Source organism: Panulirus ornatus, chromosome 10, assembly GCF_036320965.1.
Source record: "Panulirus ornatus isolate Po-2019 chromosome 10, ASM3632096v1, whole genome shotgun sequence".
In the NCBI taxonomy this organism is placed as follows: Eukaryota; Metazoa; Arthropoda; class Malacostraca; order Decapoda; family Palinuridae; genus Panulirus; species Panulirus ornatus.
In genome coordinates, this window is record NC_092233.1 from 25,996,602 (window position 1) to 26,019,610 (window position 23,009).

The 23,009-nt window shown below is 41.7% G+C and overlaps 1 protein-coding gene across 1 annotated transcript in view; it reads right to left on the minus strand.

The window, feature by feature from the left end:
- Positions 1-23,009, minus strand: part of LOC139750831 (C-Maf-inducing protein-like) — a 342,875-nt gene that overhangs the window by 30,692 nt on the left and 289,174 nt on the right. The window contains exon 8 of the mRNA XM_071665605.1: positions 8,994-9,086. Coding sequence (XP_071521706.1) covers positions 8,994-9,086 — 93 coding nt within the window. The remainder of the gene's footprint in view (positions 1-8,993; positions 9,087-23,009) is intronic.

A 23,009-nucleotide genomic window follows, 5' to 3' on the forward strand; every position in this document is an offset into this window, starting at 1 on the left:
TACATCCTCGATAAAAACTTTTCACTGCTTCTAACAACTTGCCTCCCACACCATATATTCTTAATACCTTCCACAGAGCATCTCTATCAACTCTATCATATGCCTTCTCCAGATCCATAAATACTACATACAAATCCATTTGCTTTTCTAAGTATTTCTCACATACATTTTCAAAGCAAACACCTGGTCCACACATCCTCTACCACTTCTGAAACCACACTGCTCTTCCCCAATCTGATGCTCTGTACATGCCTTCACCCTCTCAATCAATACCCTCCCATATAATTTACCAGGAATACTCAACAAACTTATACCTCTGTAATTTGAGCACTCACTTTTATCCCCTTTGCCTTTGTACAATGGCACTATGCAAGCATTCTGCCAGTCCTCAGGCACCTCACCATGAGTCATACATACATTAAATAACCTTACCAACCAGTCAACAATACAGTCACCCCCTTTTTTAATAAATACCACTGCAATACCATCCAAACCCGCTGCCTTGCCGGATTTCATCTTCCGCAAAGCTTTTACTACCTCTTCTCTGTTTACCAAATCATTTTCCCTAACCCTTTCACTTTGCACACCACCTCGACCAAAACACCCTATATCTGCCACTCTATCATCAAACACTTTCAACAAACCTTCAAAATACTCACTCCATCTCCTTCTCACATCATCACTACTTGTTATCACCTCCCCATTAGCCCCCTACACTGACTTTCCCATTTGTTCCCTTGTCTTACACACTTTATTTACCTCCTTCCAAAACATCTTTTTATTCTCCCCAAAATTTAACGATACTCTCTCACCCCAACTCTCATTTGCCCTCTTTTTTGCCTCATGCACCTTTCTCTTGACCTCCTGCCTCTTTCTTTTATACATCTCCCACTCATTTGCATTATTTCCCTGCAAAAATCGTCCAAATGCCTCTCTCTTCTCTTTCACTAATAATCTTACTTCTTCATCCCACCACTCACTACCCTTTCTAATCTGCCCACCTCCCACGCTTCTCATGCCACAAGCATCTTTTGCACAAGATATCACTGCTTCCATAAACACATCCCATTCCTCCCCCACTCCCTTTGCGTCCTTTGTTCTCACCTTTTTCCATTCTATAGTCAGTCTCCCCAGGTACTTCCTCACACAAGTCTCCTTCCCAAGCTCACTTACTCTCACAACTCCCTTCACCCCAACATTCTCTCTTCTTTTTTGAAAACCTCTACAAATCTTCACCTTCGCCTCCACAAGATAATGATCAGACATCCCTCCAGTTGCACCTCTCAGCACATTAACATCTAAAAGTCTCTCTTTCATGCACCTATCAATTAACACAATCCAATAATGCTCTCTGGCCATCTCTCCTACTTACATACGTATACTTACGTATATCTCTTTTTAAACCAGGTATTCCCAATCACCAGTCCTTTTGCAGCACATAAATGTACAAGCTCTTCACCATTACCATTTACAACACTAAACATCCCATGTACATCAATTATTCCCTCAACTGCCACATTAGTCACCTTTGCATTCAAATCACCCATCACTATAGCCCGGTCTCGTGCATCAAAACTTACTAAGACACTCACTCAGCTGCTCCCAAAACACTTGCCTCTCATGATCTTTCTTCTCATGCCCAGGTGCATATGAACCAATAATCACCCATCTCTCTCCATCCACTTTTAGTTTTACCCATATCAATCTAGAATTTACTTTCTTACACTCTATCATATACTCCCACCACTCCTGTTTCAGGAGTAGTGCTACTCCTTCCCTTGCTCTTGTCCTCTCACTAACCCCTGACTTTACTTCCAAGACATTCCCAAACCACTCTTTCCCTTTACCCTTGAGGTTCGTTTCACTCAGAGCCAAAACATCCAAGTTCCTTTCCACAAATATATATATATATATATATATATATATATATATATATATATATATATATATATATATTTTTTTTTTTTTTTTTTTTTTATACTTTGTCGCTGTCTCCCGCGTTTGCGAGGTAGCGCAAGGAAACAGACGAAAGAAATGGCCCAACCCCCCCCCCCATACACATGTACATACACACGTCCACACACGCAAATATACATACCTACACAGCTTTCCATGGTTTACCCCAGACGCTTCACATGCCTTGCTTCAATCCACTGACAGCACGTCAACCCCTGTATACCACATGACTCCAATTCACTCTATTTCTTGCCCTCCTTTCACCCTCCTGCATGTTCAGGCCCCGATCACACAAAATCTTTTTCACTCCATCTTTCCACCTCCAATTTGGTCTCCCTCTTCTCCTAGTTCCCTCCACCTCCGACACATATATCCTCTTGGTCAATCTCTCCTCACTCATTCTCTCCATGTGCCCAAACCATTTCAAAACACCCTCTTCTGCTCTCTCAACCACGCTCTTTTTATTTCCACACATCTCTCTTACCCTTACGTTACTTACTCGATCAAACCACCTCACACCACACATTGTCCTCAAACATCTCATTTCCAGCACATCCATCCTCCTGCGCACATCTCTATCCATAGCCCACGCCTCGCAACCATACAGCATTGTTGGAACCACTATTCCCTCAAACATACCCATTTTTGCTTTCCGAGATAATGTTCTCGACTAACACACATTTTTCAAGGCTCCCAAAATTTTCGCCCCCTCCCCCACCCTATGATCCACTTCCGCTTCCATGGTTCCATCCGCTGACAGATCCACTCCCAGATATCTAAAACACTTCACTTCCTCCAGTTTTTCTCCATTCAAACTCGCCTCCCAATTGACTTGACCCTCACCCCTACTGTACCTAATAACCTTGCTCTTATTCACATTTACTCTCAACTTTCTTCTTCCACACACTTTACCAAACTCAGTCACCAGCTTCTGCAGTTTCTCACATGAATCAGCCACCAGCGCTGTATCATCAGCGAACAACAATTGACTCACTTCCCAAGCTCTCTCATCCCCAACAGACTTCATACTTGCCCCTCTTTCCAGGACTCTTGCATTTACCTCCTTTACAACCCCATCCATAAACAAATTAAACAACCATGGAGACATCACACACCCCTGCCGCAAACCTACATTCACTGAGAACCAATCACTTTCCTCTCTTCCTACACGTACACATGCCTTACATCCTCGATAAAAACTTTTCACTGCTTCTAACAACTTGCCTCCCACACCATATATTCTTAATACCTTCCACAGAGCATCTCTATCAACTCTATCATATGCCTTCTCCAGATCCATAAATGCTACATACAAATCCATTTGCTTTTCTAAGTATTTCTCACATACATTCTTCAAAGCAAACACCTGATCCACACATCCTCTACCACTTCTGAAACCGCACTGCTCTTCCCCAATCTGATGCTCTGTACATGCCTTCACCCTCTCAATCAATACCCTCCCATATAATTTACCAGGAATACTCAACAAACTTATACCTCTGTAATTTGAGCACTCACTCTTATCCCCTTTGCCTTTGTACAATGGCACTATGCACGCATTCCGCCAATCCTCAGGCACCTCACCATGAGTCATACATACATTAAATAACCTTACCAACCAGTCAACAATACAGTCACCCCCTTTCTTAATAAATTCCACTGCAATACCATCCAAACCTGCTGCCTTGCCGGCTTTCATCTTCCGCAAAGCTTTTACTACCTCTTCTCTGTTTACCAAATCATTTTCCCTAACCCTCTCACTTTGCACACCACCTCGACCAAAACACCCTATATCTGCCACTCTGTCATCAGACACATTCAACAAACCTTCAAAATACTCATTCCATCTCCTTCTCACATCACCGCTACTTGTTATCACCTCCCCATTTACGCCCTTCACTGAAGTTCCCATTTGCTCCCTTGTCTTACGCACCCTATTTACCTCCTTCCAGAACATCTTTTTATTCTCCCTAAAATTTACTGATAGTCTCTCACCCCAACTCTCATTTGCCCTTTTTTTCACCTCTTGCACCTTTCTCTTGACCTCCTGTCTCTTTCTTTTATACTTCTCCCACTCAATTGCATTTTTTCCCTGCAAAAATCGTCCAAATGCCTCTCTCTTCTCTTTCACTAATACTCTTACTTCTTCATCCCACCACACACTACCCTTTCTAAACAGCCCACCTCCCACTCTTCTCATGCCACAAGCATCTTTTGCGCAATCCATCACTGATTCCCTAAATACATCCCATTCCTCCCCGACTCCCCTTACTTCCATTGTTCTCACCTTTTTCCATTCTGTACACAGTCTCTCCTGGTACTTCCCCACACAGGTCTCCTTCCCAAGCTCACTTACTCTCACCACCTTCTTCACCCCAACATTCACTCCTCTTTTCTGAAAACCCATACTAATCTTCACCTTAGCCTCCACAAGATAATGATCAGACATCCCTCCAGTTGCACCTCTCAGCACATTAACATCCAAAAGTCTCTCTTTCGCACGCCTGTCAATTAACACGTAATCCAATAACGCTCTCTGGCCATCTCTCCTACTTACATAAGTATACTTATGTATATCTCGCTTTTTAAACCAGGTATTCCCAATCATCAGTCCTTTTTCAGCACATATATCTACAAGCTCTTCACCATTTCCATTTACAACACTGAACACCCCATGCATACCAATTATTCCCTCAACTGCCACATTACTCACCTTTGCATTCAAATCACCCATCACTATAACCCGGTCTCGTGCATCAAAACCGCTAACACACTCATTTAGCTGCTCCCAAAACACTTGCCTCTCATGATCTTTCTTCTCATGCCCAGGTGCATATGCACCAATAATCACCCACCTCTCTCCATCAACTTTCAATTTTACCCATATTAATCGAGAATTTACTTTCTTACATTCTATCACATACTCCCACAACTATATATATATATATATATATATATATATATATATATATATATATATTTCTTTCTTTCAAACTATTCGCCATTACCCGCGTTAGCAAGATAGCGTTAAGAAGAGAGGACTGGGCCTCTGAGGGAATATCCTCACCTGGCTCCCTTCTCTGTTCCTTCTTTTGGAAAATTAAAAAAAAAAAAACAAGAGGGGAGGATTTCCAGCCCCCCACTCCCTCCCCTTTTAGTCGCCTTCTACGACACGCAGGGAATACGTGGGAAGTATTCTTTCTCCCCTATCCCCAGGGATAATATATATTTTTATTTATATTTTATTTTGCTTTGTCGCTGTCTCCCGCGTTTGCGAGGTAGCACTAGGAAACAGACGAAAGAAATGGCCCAACCCACCCCCATACACATGTATATACATACACGTCCACACACGCAAATATACATACCTATACATCTCAATGTACACATATATATACACACACAGACACATACATATATACCCATGCACACAATTCACACTGTCTGCCTTTATTCATTCCCATCGCCACCTCGCCACACATGGAATACCATCCCCCTCCCCCCTCATGTGTGCGAGGTAGCACTAGGAAAAGACAACAAAGGCCCCATTCGTTCACACTCAGTCTCTAGCTGTCATGCAATAATGCCCGAAACCACAGCTCCCTTTCCACATCCAGTCCCCACACAACTTTCCATGGTTTACCCCAAACGCTTCACATGCCCTGATTCAATCCACTGACAGCATGTCAACCCCGGTATACCACATCGATCCAATTCACGCTATTCCTTGCCCACCTTTCACCCTCCTGCATGTTCAGGCCCTAATCACTCAAAATCTTTTTCACTCCATCTTTCCACCTCCAATTTGGTCTCCCACTTCTCCTCATTCCCTCCACCTCCGACACATATATCCTCTTGGTCAATCTTTCCTCACTCATTCTCTCCATGTGCCCAAACCATTTCAAAACACCCTCTTCTGCTCTCTCAACCACGCTCTTTTTATTTCCACACATCTCTCTTATCCTTACATTACTTACTCGATCAAACCACCTCACACCACACATTGTCCTCAAACATCTCATTTCCAGCACATCCACCCTCCTGTGCACAACTCTATCCATAGCCCACGCCTTGCAACCATACAACATTGTTGGAACCACTATTCCTTCAAACATACCCATTTTTGCTTTCCGAGATAATGTTCTCGACTTCCACACATTCTTCAAGGCTCCCACGATTTTCGCCCCCTCCCCCACCCTATGATTCACTTTCGCTTCCATGGTTCCATCTGCTGCGAGATCCACTCCCAGATATCTAAAACACTTTACTTCCTCCAGTTTTTCTCCATTCAAACTTACCTCCCAATTGACTTGACCCTCAACCCTACTGTACCTAATAACCTTGCTCTTATTCACATTTACTCTTAACTTTCTTCTTTCACACACTGTATCATCAGCGAACAACTGACTCGCTTCCCAAGCTCTCTCATCCACAACAGACTTCATACTTGCCCCTCTTTCCAAAACCCTTGCATTCACCTCCCTAACAACCCCATCCATAAACAAATTAAACAACCATGGAGACGTACATCACACACCCCTGCCGCAAACCGACCTTCACTGAGAACCAATCACTTTCCTCTCTTCCTACACGTACACATGCCTTACATCCTCAATAAAAACTTTTCACTGCTTCTAACAACTTGCCTCCCACACCATATATTCTTAATACCTTCCACAGAGCATCTCTATCAACTCTATCATATGCCTTCTCCAGATCCATAAATGCTACATACAAATCCATTTGCTTTTCTAAGTATTTCTCACATACATTCTTCAAAGCAAACACCTGATCCACACATCCTCTACCACTTCTGAAACCACACTGCTCTTCCCCAATCTGATGCTCTGTACATGCCTTCACCCTCTCAATCAATACCCTCCCATATAATTTACCAGGAATACTCAACAAACTTATACCTCTGTAATATATGTATTATTAGGTTATTAGGTACAGTAGGGGTGAGGGTCAAGTCAATTGGGAGGTGAGTTTGAATGGAGAAAAACTGGAGGAAGTGAAGTGTTTTAGATATCTGGGAGTGGATCTGTCAGCGGATGGAACCATGGAAGCGGAAGTGGATCATAGGGTGGGGGAGGGGGCAAAAATTTTGGGAGCCTTGAAAAATGTGTGGAAGTCGAGAACATTATCTCGGAAAGCAAAAATGGGTATGTTTGAAGGAATAGTGGTTCCAACAATGTTGTATGGTTGCGAGGCGTGGGCTATGGATAGAGATGTGCGCAGGAGGATGGATGTGCTGGAAATGAGATGTTTGAGGACAATGTGTGGTGTGAGGTGGTTTGATCGAGTAAGTAACGTAAGGGTAAGAGAGATGTGTGGAAATAAAAAGAGCGTGGTTGAGAGAGCAGAAGAGGGTGTTTTGAAATGGTTTGGGCACATGGAGAGAATGAGTGAGGAAAGATTGACCAAGAGGATATATGTGTCGGAGGTGGAGGGAACGAGGAGAAGAGGGAGACCAAATTGGAGGTGGAAAGATGGAGTGAAAAAGATTTTGTGTGATCGGGGACTGAACATGCAGGAGGGTGAAAGGAGGGCAAGGAATAGAGTGAATTGCAGCGATGTGGTATACAGGGGTTGACGTGCTGTCAGTGGATTGAATCAAGGCATGTGAAGCGTCTGGGGTAAACCATGGAAAGCTGTGTAGGTATGTATATTTGCGTGTGTGGACGTATGTACATGTGTATGGGGGGGGGGGTTGGGCCATTTCTTTCATCTGTTTCCTTGCGCTACCTCGCAAACGCGGGAGACAGCGACAAAGTATAAAAAAAAAAAAAATATATATATATATATATATATATATATATATATATATATATATATATATATATATATATATATTCCTTGCACGCCTTTCACCCTCCTGCATGTTCAGGCCCTGATCACTCAAAATCTTTTTCACTCCATCTTTCCACCTCCAATTTGGTCTCCCACTTCTCCTCGTTCCCTCCACCTCTGACACATATATCCTCTTGGTCAATCTTTCCTCACTCATTCTCTCCATGTGACCAAACCATTTCAAAACACCCTCTTCTGCTCTCTCAACCACACTCTTTTTATTACCACACATCTCTCTTACACTATTATTACTTACTCGATCAAACCACCTCACACCACATGTTGTCCTCAAACATCTCATTTCCAGCACATCCACCCTCCTCCGCACAACTCTATCCATAGCCCACGCCTCGCAACCATACAACATTGCATTATTTCATTTTTCACGTAATTTTTCATGTTATATTTGCTCAATTTTGTCTCCAGGTGGTTCATCATGTATGTTTCTAAACTTATTGTACCCCCTCCTCTGGGTGCCCCTTGGAAATTACAGTTTTAGCACTTAGTAAGCTCTGGCCAGACTAAATTACATAAATATTACTTTTATTTTCTTGGGTAAATTACCACCACGTCATAGGTATTGCTTTGGTCTCTATTGAGAGTATATAGACGAGGTAATTGTTGTGGGAATGGAGGTATATATCCTATCTTTCTCTTAGATTACCTGTTCTTCAAATCCGTAGTTCAACCAATCCTGTTCTGAGGACACTTAGACAAGAGACCAGTTTTGTCAGACCCAGAGAATGTTCTGTTGACCTACATTAATTTTTCATCTCTGCTTGAAACTGTTACAAGTATGCTCTTTGTGAAGCAAATGGCTCCTTTATCCTAAGACAGTGTGACATTATCTCTTCTACTGATACATCTCTCTGCCTTCGGGCAAAAATAGCTTCCTCTAATAACTTGGCATTCTACATTTTCATATTTTTTTGTACCTGGCATTCTACAATTTCATATTCTTTTGTAACTGATAATCTTATAACAGGCCCTCTTATTGACAAAACAAATCTTTTCAGATCTCTTCTCTCCTCTAACTTCACCCCAAATAACCTTAACATTTTTTTACCGCATTAAAAAATATTAACTAGCAAGAAATTCTGACTTCAATTGTGCTTAAATACATGAAACATTTATACCCAACAAAAATATGACATGATGAAAGTAATGTTCTTGAACAAACTGACCTGATGAATTCCTCATCTGCAAGTGCCACATCAGGGAAAGGGATAGGTTGTAGGAGCTGTGCCAGGCCAGGTCTCCAGTCATCATACTCACAGCTGCAGGATGACAAGAGAGAGTAGTGTGTAGACTAGCATCTTGGTGTTGGAACTTGAAAAATAACAGTTTCTCAAAGAATTATACAAAATAGCATAAATGCTGTAGCAGATAGGCAGTAGTAATTAGGCCTTTCTTGATATGGTCAAAGGTAATACACTCACAGTAGTAACAAAGATATTCTCTCCTAATATTAAACAGTTCATCAACATGCAGGATGCAAGTGAATTCAATGATAATGAAAAAATCATACGTACACAAATCTGTATTAATTTTTCAGTTTGTATGAGCTCTTGTGAATTCATGCTACTGTAATTAATAGCCTGATAATCCAAATGATCTTGTCATTTAGTTATAAAAGTGCACATAAAGACTACCTCTGACAAGTTATATTGTATTTTCTACTTGTTGACAGGTGTTATAATTTTTATCCTCCCCTCTTGTTTTTTTATAATTTTTCAAAAGAAGGAACAGAAAAGGGGGCCGGGGGAGGATATTCCCTCAAAGGCCCAGTCCTCTGTTCTTAACGCTACCTCGCTAATGTGGGAAATGGCGAATAGTGTGTATATATATATATATATATATATATATATATATATATATATATATATATATATATATAGCGAGGTAGCGCAAGGAAACAGACGAAAGAATGGCCCAACCCACCCACATACACATGTATATACATACACGTCCACACACGCAAATATACATACCTATACATCTCAACGTATACATATATATATACACACACAGACATATACATATATACACATGTACATAATTCATACTCTCTGCCTTTATTCATTCCCATCGCCACCTTGCCACACATGAAATAACAACCCCCTCCCCCCTCATGTGTGCAAGGTAGTGCTAGGAAAAGACAACAAAGGCCCCATTCGTTCACACTCAGTCTCTAGCTGACATGTAATAATGCACCGAAACCACAGCTCTCTTTCCACATCCAGGCCCCACAGAACTTTCCATGGTTTACCCCAGACGCTTCACATGCCCTGGTTCAATCCATTGACAGCATGTCGACCCCGGTATACCACATCGATCCAATTTGCTCTATTCCTTGCACGCCTTTCATCCTCCTGCATGTTCAGGCCCCAGTCACTCAAAATCTTTTTCACTCCATCTTTCCACCTCCAATTTGGTCTCCCACTTCTCCTCATTCCCTCCACCTCTGACACATATATCCTCTTGGTCAATCTTTCCTCACTCATTCTCTCCATGTGACCAAACCATTTCAAAAGACCCTTTTCTGCTCTCTCAACCACACTCTTTTTATTACCACACATCTCTCTTACCCTATTATTACTTACTCGTTCAAACCACCTCACACCACATATTGTCCTCAAACATCTCATTTCCAGCACATCCACCCTCCTGCGCACAACTCTATCCATAGCCCACACCTCGCAACCATACAACATTGTTGGAACCACTATTCCTTCAAATATACCCATATTATATATATATATATATATATATATATATATATATATATATATATATATATATATATATATATATATATAAAATATACCCATATTATATATATATATATATATATATATATATATATATATATATATATATATATATCCCTGGGGATAGGGGATTAAGAATACTTCCCACGTATTCCCTGCGTGTTGTAGAAGGCGACTAAAAGGGGAGGGAGCGGGGGCTGGAAATCCTCCCCTCTCGTTTTTTTTTTTTTTTTTAAATTTTCCAAAAGAAGGAACAGAGGGGGCCAGTTGAGGATATTCCAAAAAAGGCCCAGTCCTCTGTTCTTAGCGCTACCTCGCTAACGCGGGAAATGGCGAATAGTTTAAAAGAAAGAAAGAAATATATATATATATTTTTTTTTTTTTTCAAACTATTCGCCATTTCCCGCGTTAGCGAGGTAGCGTTAAGAACAGAGAGCTGGGCCATTGAGGGAATATCCTCACCTGGCCCCCTTCTCTGTTCCTTCTTTTGGAAAATTAAAAAATTGAGAGGGGAGGATTTCCAGCCCCCCGCTCCCTTCCCTTTTAGTCACCTTCTACGACATGCAGGGAATACGTGGGAAGTATTCTTTCTCCCCTATCCCCAGGGATAAAAATATATATATATATATATATATATATATATATATATATATATATATATATATATATATATATATATCTCGGAAAGCAAAAATGGGTATATTTGAAGGAATAGTGGTTCCAACAATGTTGTATGGTTGCGAGGCATGGGCTATGGATAGAGTTGTGCGCAGGAGGATGGATGTGCTGGAAATGAGATGTTTGAGGACAATGTGTGGTGTGAGGTGGTTTGATCGCGTAAGTAACGTAAGGGTAAGAGAGATGTGTGGAAATAAAAATAGCGTGGTTGAGAGAGCAGAAGAGGGTGTTTTGAAATGGTTTGGGCACATGGAGAGAATGAGTGAGGAAAGATTGACCAAGAGGATATATGTGTCGGAGGTGGAGGGAACGAGGAGAAGAGGGAGACCAAATTGGAGGTGGAAAGATGGAATGAAAAAGATGTTGTGTGATTGGGGCCTGAACATGCAGGAGGGTGAAAGGAGGGCAAGGAATAGAGTGAATTGGAGCGATGTGGTATACCGGGGTTGACGTGCTGTCAGTGGATTGAATCAAGGCATGTGAAGTGTCTGGGGTAAACCATGAAAAGCTGTGTAGGTATGTATATTTGCGTGTGTGGACGTATGTATATACATGTGTATGGGGGTGGGTTGGGCCATTTCTTTCGTCTGTTTCCTTGCGCTACCTCGCAAACGCAGGAGACAGCGACAAAGCAAAAAAAAAAAAAATATACATATATATATATATATATATATATATATATATATATATATATATATATATATAGGGGAGAAAGAATACTTCCCACGCATTCCCCGCATTTCGTAGAAGGCAACTAAAAGGAACAGGAGCAGGGGGGGCTAGAAACCCTTCCCTCCTTGTATTTTAACTTTCTAAAAGGGGAAACAGAAGGAGGAGTCATGCGGGGAGTGCTCATCCTTCTCCTCAAAGGCTCAGATTGGGGTGTCTAAATGAGTGTGGATGTCACCAAGATGAGAAAAAAGAAGAGATAGGTAGTATGTTTGAGGAAAGGAACCTGGATGTTTTGGCTCTGAGTGAAGTGAAGCTCAAGGGTAAAGGGGAAGAGTGGTCTGGGAATGTTTTGGGGGTGAAGTCAGGGGTTGGTGAGAGGACAAGAGCAAAGGAAGGAGTAGCAATACAGCAGGAGTTCTGGGAGTATGTGATAGAGTGTAAGAAAGTAAACTCTACATTGATATGGGTAAAACTGAAAGTAGATGGAGAGGCGTGATTATTGGTGCATATGCACCTGACCATGAGAAGAAAGATCATGAGAGGCAAGTGTTTTGGGAGAAGCTGAGTGAGTGTGTTAGCAGCTTTGATGCACGAGACCGAGTTATAATGATGGGTGATTTGAATGCAGAGGTGAGTATGTGGCAGTTGAGGGTATAACTGGTGTACATGGGCTGTTCAGTGTTGTAAATGGAAATGGTGAAGAGCTTGTAGACTTGTGTGCTGAAAAAAGACTGGTGATTGGGAATACATGGTTTAAAAAAGAGAGATATACATAAGCATACATATGTAAGATGGAGAGATGGCCAGAGAGCACTATTGGATTACGTGTTAATTGATAGGCACATGAAAGAGAGACTTTTGGATGTTAATGTATTGGGAGGGGCAACTGGAGGGATGTCTGATCATTATCTTGTGGAGGCGATGGTGAAGATTTGTAGAGGTTTTCAGAAAAGAAGAGAGAATGTTGGGGTGAAGAGAGTGGTGAGAGAAAATGAGCTTGGAAAGGAGACTTGTGTGAGGAAGTACCAGGCGAGATTGAGTGCAGAATGGAAAAATGTGACAGCAAATGATGTAAGGGGAGTGTGGGAGGAATGGGATGTATGCAGGAAAGCAGTGATGGTTTGCAGAAAAGATGCCTGTGGCATGAGAAAGGTGGGAGGTGGGCAGATTAGAAAGGCTAGTGGGTGGTGGGATGAAGAAGATTATAAGTGAAAGAGAAGAGAGAGGCATTTGGATGATTTTTGCGGGAAAATAGTGCAAATGACTGGGAGATGTATAAAAGAAAGAGGCAAGAGGTCAAGATAAAGGTGCAAGAGGTGGAAAAGAGGGCAAATGCGAGTTGGGGTGAGAGAGTATCATTAAATTCTACGGAGAATAAAAAGATGTTTTGGAAGGAGATAAATAAAGTTCATAAGACGAGAAAAAATGGGTACATTGATGAAGGGGGCAAATGGGAAGGTAATAACAAGTAGTGGTGAAGTGAGAGGGAGGTGGAGTGAGTATTTGGAAGGTTTGTTGAATGTGTTAGATGATAGAGTGGGAGATATAGGGTGTTTTGGTCAAGGTGGTGTGCGAAGTGAGAGGGTTAGGGAGAATGATTTGGTAAACAGAGAAGAGGTAGTGAAAGCTTAGCGGAAGATGAAAACCAGCAAGGCGGCGGGTTTGGATGGTATTGCTCTGGAATTTGTTAAAAAAGGGGATGACTGTGTTGTTGACTGGTTGGTGAAGATATTCATATGTATGGTTCATGGTGAAGTGCCTGAGGATTGGCAGAATGCATGTATAGTGCCATTGTACAAAGGCAAAGGGGATAAAAGTGAGTGTTCAAATAATAGAGGTATAAGTTTGTTGAGTATTCCTGGGAAATTATATGGTAGGGTATTGATTGAGAGGGTCAAAGCATGTACAGAGCATTAGAGTGGGGAAGAGCAGTGTGGTTTCAGAAGTGGTAGAGAATGTGTGGATCAAATGTTTGCTGTGAAGAATGTATGTGAGAAATACTTAGAAAACAGATGGATTTGTATGTAGCATATATTGATCTGGAGAAGGCATACAATAGAGTTGATAGAGATGCTCTGTGGAAGGTATTAAGAGTATATTGTGTGGGAGGCAAGTTGTTAGAAGCAGTGAAAAGCTTTTATCGAGGATGTAAGGCATGTGTACATGTAGGAAGAGAGGAAAGTGATTGGTTCCCAGTGAATGTCGGTTTGCGGCAGGGGTGCGTGGTGTCTCCATGGTTGTTTAATTTGTTTATGGATGGAATTGTTAGGGAGGTGAATGCAAGAGTTTTGGAGAGGGGCAAGTATGCGGGCTGTTATAGACGAGATGGCTTGGGAAGTGAGTCAGTTGTTGTTTGCTGATGATACAGCGCTGGTGGCTGATTTGGGTGAGAAACTGCATATGCTGGTGACTGAGTTCGGAAAAGTGTGTGAAATAAAAAAGCTGAGAGTAAATGTGAATAAGTGCAAGGTTATTAGGTTCAGTAGGGTTGAGGAACAAGTGAATTGGGAGGTAAGTTTGAAAGGAGAAAAACTAGAGAAAGTGAAGTGTTTTAGATATCTGGTAGTGTATTTGGCAGCGGATGGAACCATGGAAGCGAAAGTGAGTTACAGGGTGGGGAAGGGGGGCGAAGGTTCTGGGAGCATTGAAAAATGTGTGGAAGGCAAGAACGTTATCTATGAAAGCAAAAATGGATATGTTTGAAGGAATAGTGGTTCCAACAATGTTATATGGTTTTGAGGCATGGGTGATAGGTAAGGTTGTGCAGAGGAGGGTGGATGTGTTGGAAATGAGATGTTTGATGACAATATGTGGTGTGAGGTGGTTTGATCGAGTAAGTAATGTAAGGGTAAGAGAGATGTGTGGAATAAAAAGAGCGTGGTTGAGAGAGCAGAAGAGGGTGTTTTGAAATGGTTTGGGCACATGGAGAGAATGAGTGAGGAAAGATTGACCAAGAGGATATATGTGTCGGAGGTGGAGGGAACGAGGAGAAGTGGGAGACCAAATTGGAGGTGGAAAGATGGAGTGAAAAAGATTTTGTGTGATCGGGGCCTGAACATGCAGGAGGGTGAAAGGAGGGCAAGGAATAGAGTGAATTGGATGGATGTGGTATACCGGGGTTGACGTGCTGTCAGTGGATTGAATCAGGGCATGTGAAGCGTCTAGGGTAAACCATGGAAAGTTCTGTGGGGCCTGGATGTGGAAAGGGAGCTGTGGTTTCGGGCATTATTGCATGACAGCTAGAGACTGAGTGTGAACGAATGGGGCCTTTGTTGTCTTTTCCTAGGGCTACCTCGCACACATGAGGGGGAGGGGGATGGTATTCCATGTGTGGCGAGGTGGAGATGGGAATGAATAAAGGCAGACAGTGTGAATTGTGTGCATGGGTATATATGTATGTGTCTGTGTGTGTACATATATGTGTACATTGAGATGTATAGGTATGTATATTTGTGCGTGTGGACGTGTATGTATATACATTGTGTATGGGGGTGGGTTGGGCCATTTTTTTCGTCTGTTTCCTTGCGCTACCTCGCAAACGCGGGAGACAGCGACAAAGCGTTTGCGAGGTAGCGCAAGGAAACAGATGAAAGAAATGGCCCAACCAACCCCCATACACATGTATATACATACACGTCCACACACGCAAATATACATACCTATACATCTCAATGCACACATATTTATACACACATAGACATAAACATATACACACATGTATATAATTCATACTGTCTGCTTTATTTATTCCCATCACCACCTCGCCACACATGGAATAACATCCCCCTTCCCCCTCATGTGTATGAGGTAGCGCTAGGAAAAGACAACAAAGGTCCCATTCACTCACACTCAGTCTCTGGCTGTCATGTAATGATGCCCGAAACCACAGCTCCCTTTCCACATCCAGGCCCCACAGAACTTTCCATGGTTTACTCCAGATGCTTCACATGCCCTGATTCAATCCATTGACAGTACGTCGACCCCAGTATACCACATCGATCCAATTCACTCTATTCCTTGCCCGCCTTTCACCCTCCTGCATGTTCAGGCCCCGATCACCCAAAATTTTTTCACTCCATCTTTCCACCTCCAATTTGATCTCCCACTTCTCCTCGTTCCCTCCACCTCCGACACATATATCCTCTTCGTCAATCTTTCCTCACTCATTCTCTCCATGTGACCAAACCATTTCAAAACACCCTCTTCTGCTCTCTCAACCACGCTCTTTTTATTTCCACACATCTCTCTTACACTTACATTACTTACTCGATCAAACCACCTCACACCACATATTGTCCTCAAACATCTCATTTCCAGCCCATCTATCCTCCTACGCACAACTCTATCCATAGCCCATGCCTCGCAACCATACAACATTGTTGGAACCACTATTCCTTCAAACATACCCATTTTTGCTTTCCGAGATAATGTTCTCGACTTCCAAACATTCTTCAAGGCTCCCAGGATTTTTGCTCCCTCCCCCACCCTGATTCACTTCCGCTTCCATGGTTCCATTAGCTGCCAGATCCACTCCCAGATATCTAATACACTTTACTTCCTCCAGTTTTTCTCCATTCAAACTTACCTCCCAATTGACTTGACCCTCAACCCTACTGTACCTAATAACCTTGCTCTTATTCACATTTACTCTTAACTTTCTTCTTTCACACACTTTACCAAACTCAGTCACCAGCTTCTGCAGTTTGTCACATGAATCAGCCACCAGCGCTGTATCATCAGTGAACAACAACTGACTCACTTCCCAAGCTCTCATCCCCAACAGACTGCATACTTGCCCCTCTTTCCAAAACTCTTGCATTCACCTCCCTAAGAACCCCATCCATAAACAATTTAAACAACCATGGAGACAATACACACCCCTGCCGCAAACCTACATTCGCTGAGAACCAATCACTTTCCTCTCTTGCTACACGTACACATGCCTTACATCCTCGATAAAAACTTTTCACTGCTTCTAACAACTTACCTCCCACACCATATATTCTTAGTACCTTCCACAGAGCATCTTTATCAACTCTATCATATGCCTTCTCCAGATCCATAAATGCTACATACAAATCCATTTGCTTTTCTAAGTATTCCTCACATACATTCTTCAAAGCAAACACCTGATCCACACATCCTTTACCACTTCTGAAACCACACTGCTCTTCCCCAATCTGATGCTCTGTACATGCCTTCACCCTCTCAATCAATACCCTCCCATATAATTTACCAGGAATACTCAACTAACTTATACCTCTGTAATTTGAGCACTCGCTCTTATCCCGTTTGCCTTTGTACAACGGCACTATGCAAGCATTCCGCCAATCCTCAGGCACCTCACCATGAATCATACATACATTAAATAACCTTACCAACCAGTCAACAATACAGTCACCCCCTTTTTTAATAAATTCCACTGCAATACCATCCAAACCTACTGCCTTGCCGGCTTTCATCTTCCGCAAAGCTTTTACTACCTCTTCTCTGTTTACCAAATCATTTTCCCTAACCCTCTCACTTTGCACACCACCTCGACCAAAACACCCTATATCTGCCACTCTATCCTCAAACACATTCAACAAACCTTCAAAATAGTCACTCCATCTCCTTCTCACATCACTACTACTTATCACCTCCCCATTAGCCCCCTTCACTGAAGTTCCCCTTTTCTCCCTTGTCTTATGCACTTTATTTACCTCCTTCCAGAACATCTTTTTATTCTCCCTAAAATTTAATGATACTCTCTCACCACAACTCTCATTTGCCCTCTTTTTCACCTCTTGCACCTTTCTCTTGACCTCCTGCCTCTTTCTTTTATACATCTCCCACTCATTTGCATCTTTATATATTTTATATTATCCCTGGGGATAGGGGGGAAAGAATACTTCCCACTTATTCCCTGCATGTCGTAGAAGGCGACTAAAAGGGAAGGGAGCGGGGGGCTGGAAATCCTCCCCTCTAGTTTTTTTTTTTTATTTTCCAAAGGAAGGAACAGAGAAGGGGGCTGGATGAGGATGTTTCCTCGGAGGCTCAGTCCTCTGTTCTTAACGCTACCTCGCTGACGCGGGAAATGGCAAATAGTATGAAAGAAAGAAAGATCTATTCATTCATCATACTTGTTGCTGTCTCCTGCATTAGTGAGGTAATGCAAGGACACAGACAAAAGAATGGCCCAACCCACCCCTATACACATGTATATACATAAACGCCCACACACACACATATACATACCTATACATTTCAACGTATACATACATACATACATACATACATAGACAAATACATATATACACATGTGCATATTCATACTTGCTACCTTCGTCCATTCCCATCACCACCACGCCACACATAAAATGGCACCCCCTTACCCCCATACGAGTGCACGCGCGGTAGCGCTAGGAAAAGACAACAAAGGCCACATTCATTCACACTCAGTCTCTAGCTGTCATGTGTGATGTACAGAAACCACAGCTCCTTTTCCACATCCACGCCCCACAAAACTTTCCATGGTTTACCCCAGACGCTTCACATGCCCTGGTTCAATCCATTGACAGCAAGTCGATCCTAGTATACCACACTGTTCTAATTCACTCTTTTCCTTGCACACCTTTCACCCTCCTGTATATTCAGGGCCCAATCACTCAAAATCTTTTTCACTCTCTCCTTCCACCTCCAGTTTGGTCTCCCACTTCTCCTTGTTCCCTCCACCTCTGACACATATATCCTCTTTGTCAATCTTTCCTCAATTATTCTCTCAATATGACCAAACCATTTCAGTAAACCCTCCTCTGCTCTCTCAACCATACTCTTTTTATTGGCACACTTCTCTCTCACCATTTCATTATTTACTCGATCAAACCACCTCACACCACATATTGTCCTCAAACATCTCATTTCCAACAGATCCACCCTCCTCGGTACAACCCTATCTATAGCCCATGCCTCACAACCATATGACATTGTTGGAACCACTTCAAACATACCCATGTTTGCTATAAGAGATAATGTTTTCGCCTTCCACACATTCTTTAACGCTTCCAGAACCTTCACCGCCTCCCCCACCCTGTGACTCACTTCCGCTTCCGTCGTTCCATCCACTGCTAAATACACTCCCAGATATCTAAAACACTTCACTTCCTCCAGTTTTTCTCCATTCAAACTTACCTCCCAGTTGACTTGTCCCTCAACCCTACTGAACCTAATAACCTTGCTCTTATTCACATGTACTCTCAGCTTTCTTCTTTCACACACTTTACCAAACTCAATTACCAGCTTCTGCAGTTTCTCACCTGAATATGCCACCAGCGTTGTATTATAAGCGAACAACAATTGACTCGCTTCCCAAGCCCTCTCATCCACAACAGACTGTATACTTGCCCCTCTCTCCAAAACTCTTGCATTCACCTCCCTAACAGCCCCACCCATAAACAAATTTGACAACCATGGAGACATCACGCACCCCTGCCGCAAACTAACATTCACTGGAAACCAATCACTTTCCTCTCTTCCTACTCGTACAAATGCTTTACATCCTTTATGAAAACATTTCACTGCTTCTAGCAATTTACCTCCCACACCATATACTCTTAATTCCTTCCACATAGCATCTCTGTCAACTCTGTCATATGCTTTCTCCAGATTCATAAATGCTACATACAAATCCATCTGTTTTTTCTAAATATTTCTCACATACATTCTTTAAAGCAAACACCTGATCCACACATCCTCTACCACTTCTGAAACCACACTGCTCTTCGCCAAACTGATGCTCTGTACATGCCTCACCCTCTAAATCAATACCCTCCCGTATAATTTCCCAGAAATATTCAATAAACTTATACCTCTGTAATTTGAGCACTCACTTTTATCCCTTTTGACTTTGTACAATAGCAATATGCATGCATTCTGCCAATCCTCAGGCACCTCACCATGAACCATACATACATTCAATATCCTCACAAACCAGTCAACAACACAGTCACCCCTTTTTTAATAAATTCCACTGCAATACCATATAAACCCACCGCCTTACCAGCTTTCATCTTCCGCATGGCTTTCACTACCTCTTCTCTATTTACCAAACCATTCTCCCTGATCCTCTCGCTTTGCACGCCACCTCGAACAAAACACCCTACATCTGCCACTCTATCATTAAACACATTCAACAAACCTTCAAAATACTTACTCCATCTCCTAACTTCACCATGACTTGTTATTACCTCCCCATTAGCCCCCTTCACTAGTGTTCCCATTTGTTCTCTTGTCTTACCCACTTTATTTACCTCCTTCCAAAACATTTTTTTATTCTCCCTAAAATTTAAAGATACTCTTTCACCCCAACTCTCATTTGTCCTCTTTTTCACCTCTTGCACCTTTCTCTTGACCTCCTGCCCCTTTCTTTTATACCACTCCCACTCATTTGCACTATTTCCCTGCAAAAGTCATCCAAAAGCCTCTCTCTTCTTTCACTAATAATCTTACTTCTTCATCCCATATATACATGTAATAATCATATAATCCCCAGTCCCCTTTGAAAATATCCATGGGCTCCTTCAACCCCCTAAGGTGTGTGTACTAGAGATGTATTGGATATTCGCATCTGCCTATGCGGAACATCTGCATCATTTCTTAAATTCGCATTCACATCCGCATTTGTGATAAACATCCATATCTGCATCTGCACTTGCAATTGAAATAAACAGCCGCATCTGCATCTTCATCTGCATCCTTACCACGCACAAAGAGGATGTGGTGGATATACAAAGGAAGACTGAAAAACAAGAACTGGCAGAGCTGAGAGCTTCATATCACTCCATGATGAAGTGTTGTGGGGGAGCTGACATGAGTCATATGAGTCACCACACACTGGCTGCAGTGTAGGGGAGCTTGCTTCAAGGGTAGGTAGTGTGTCAGTCACTCCCATGGCTTGAAGTGAAATGATTAAGTTTACCAAGCCTTACTGACTCTCTTTCCTTATGTACAATGGTATCCAGAAATGGTCAAGCATGAAAATGCTTTGTGGAATAACCAACAAACTTAGCATAGTGTCTTTTGTGCAAAAAATATTATTCACGAAAGGGACGTGGAACTACATCTTTGCAGAGTTAGAAGCAGAAGTAAGAAAAAAGTTAAAGGAGACTCTAAAAAACAGAAGACTCTCCTCTGCAAAAAGAGAAGTCAGACATTAAGTTAAAAAATGTTGAAATATATTTTTAGAGTGGAAAACTGTGGAATACTTCTAACTTTAAATCAAAGAAGCTGCATAAGTGTGTGGCAGAAATGTTAGTAATGGATGATTTACCAATCAGTCATGTTGAGTACATAGGATTCATGAGACAGATTGCTAAAGCTGCTCCACAATACAGGCTGAAGTAGAGAAACTTAATTGCTCATTGATATGCAATGACATGTATGAGTCTGTTTTCAGTGAAATAAAAGGACTGATTGATGTAGTGAAGCAGGACAGCAAGATTTTTTTCACAACTCATGTGTGGTCAGATACCTCAGCAGGTGTTTCATTGCTGAGTCTAACTGAACATGCTATCAATAAGGACTTTGAAAGAATGAACTCTGTGTTATGTGCTGAACCACTACAAGAATGACACACAGGAGAGTACATTTCGAGAAAGTTTGATGATTTGTTGGTGAAGTAGGACATTTCTGTTATAAATGTGCACTGTGTTTTGCATGATGCTGGAGCAAATATGAAGAGCTCAGTTCCTTTCAGGAGTAAATAATTCTAACTTGTGTATAAAATACAATTGTTTAAACTGAAATATTATCACAAGATGAAATAGACAAAATAATTCTAAATGTCACAGTATTGCTGCTCATTTTCATCACTCAATGATGGCATAAGAAGAACTTAAAATGATTCAGGACAAGCTGCAAGAACCCAAGCTGTGTTGTCCATGATACCACAACAAGGTGAAATAGCACTTTGCACATGCTGAAAAGAACACTAGAAATAAAGTGGTTGCTATATTTGTATGCTGCTACCAGCTCCAAAATAAAGCAACTCAGCACCACTGAATGGTTACTAAATTTGCAAAAGTGCAAAAGCGCTAGAACTTTATGAAGATATCACAAAAAGATTAAGTGACTTAACATCTATGGTAGGTGATGTGATACCTCTTGTAGTTTCCTTGAAAACCACTCTTCAGCCATGCATATTAGAAGCTTTTGACGTAATCAATACCTCATTTTCAGGCTCTGAACCAGATATCAAATCAATGATTGAGTTACCCCAACATAGAAAAGCAACACAGGTAGTAAACATCATGAAACAAACAATGCGAGCTGATGCTGAAAAAAGATTTTCCTGGATTGCAAGGGAAGATTTGTACAGAGTTGAAACATATCTTGATCCAAGATATAAAAGTAAATTCTTTTTCTCTTCTCACATCACTGATCATGTGAAATCATCAGTTGCCAGACTATGTGAAGAGCTGACTCAGCTGAGCATCAAGGCAAATGAAGATGATAAACCAACCAGAAGACGTAGAAGATGACAAAACACAAACAATTAACACAACCTACTCCTAGGGAACATTGGATGAAGCAATGACCTCTATTCTTGCTTCCAGTAATTGAGATGGAGCAGAAGAGACACATGCAGCAAGGAAGAGTGCAATGAAAGATACTGAGGTAATCACAAGGAAAAGAGAGTCAGTGGAACAAGTGAAGACAGTTTGTGATGGTGGAAAGAAAAGATGAGAATTACCCTGATATGGCGAAGGTCACTTGCCAATATATTTGCTGTTCCCCAGCAGCATCCCTAGTGAGCAGCAATTCAGTGGTGCTGGCTTGATCTATGATGCAAAACATAAGCAACTTTTAGCAGAAAAGGCAGAGAAACTTTTACTTTTGAAGAAAAACTTGCCCATCTTGAACTTTGAATACTGAATGACAGCTGTTAATAGATTAGTAGATAAGTTAACCATTTTCAAAAGGGTGGAGGTTGGGGAAAGTGGTTGGTAGGATGCATGACAAGTTGGATCCCTGTCCCGCATCCTGTTAACACATAACTTATGGGGCTGAAACTCATCATAACAATAAGAAACTATAATCATA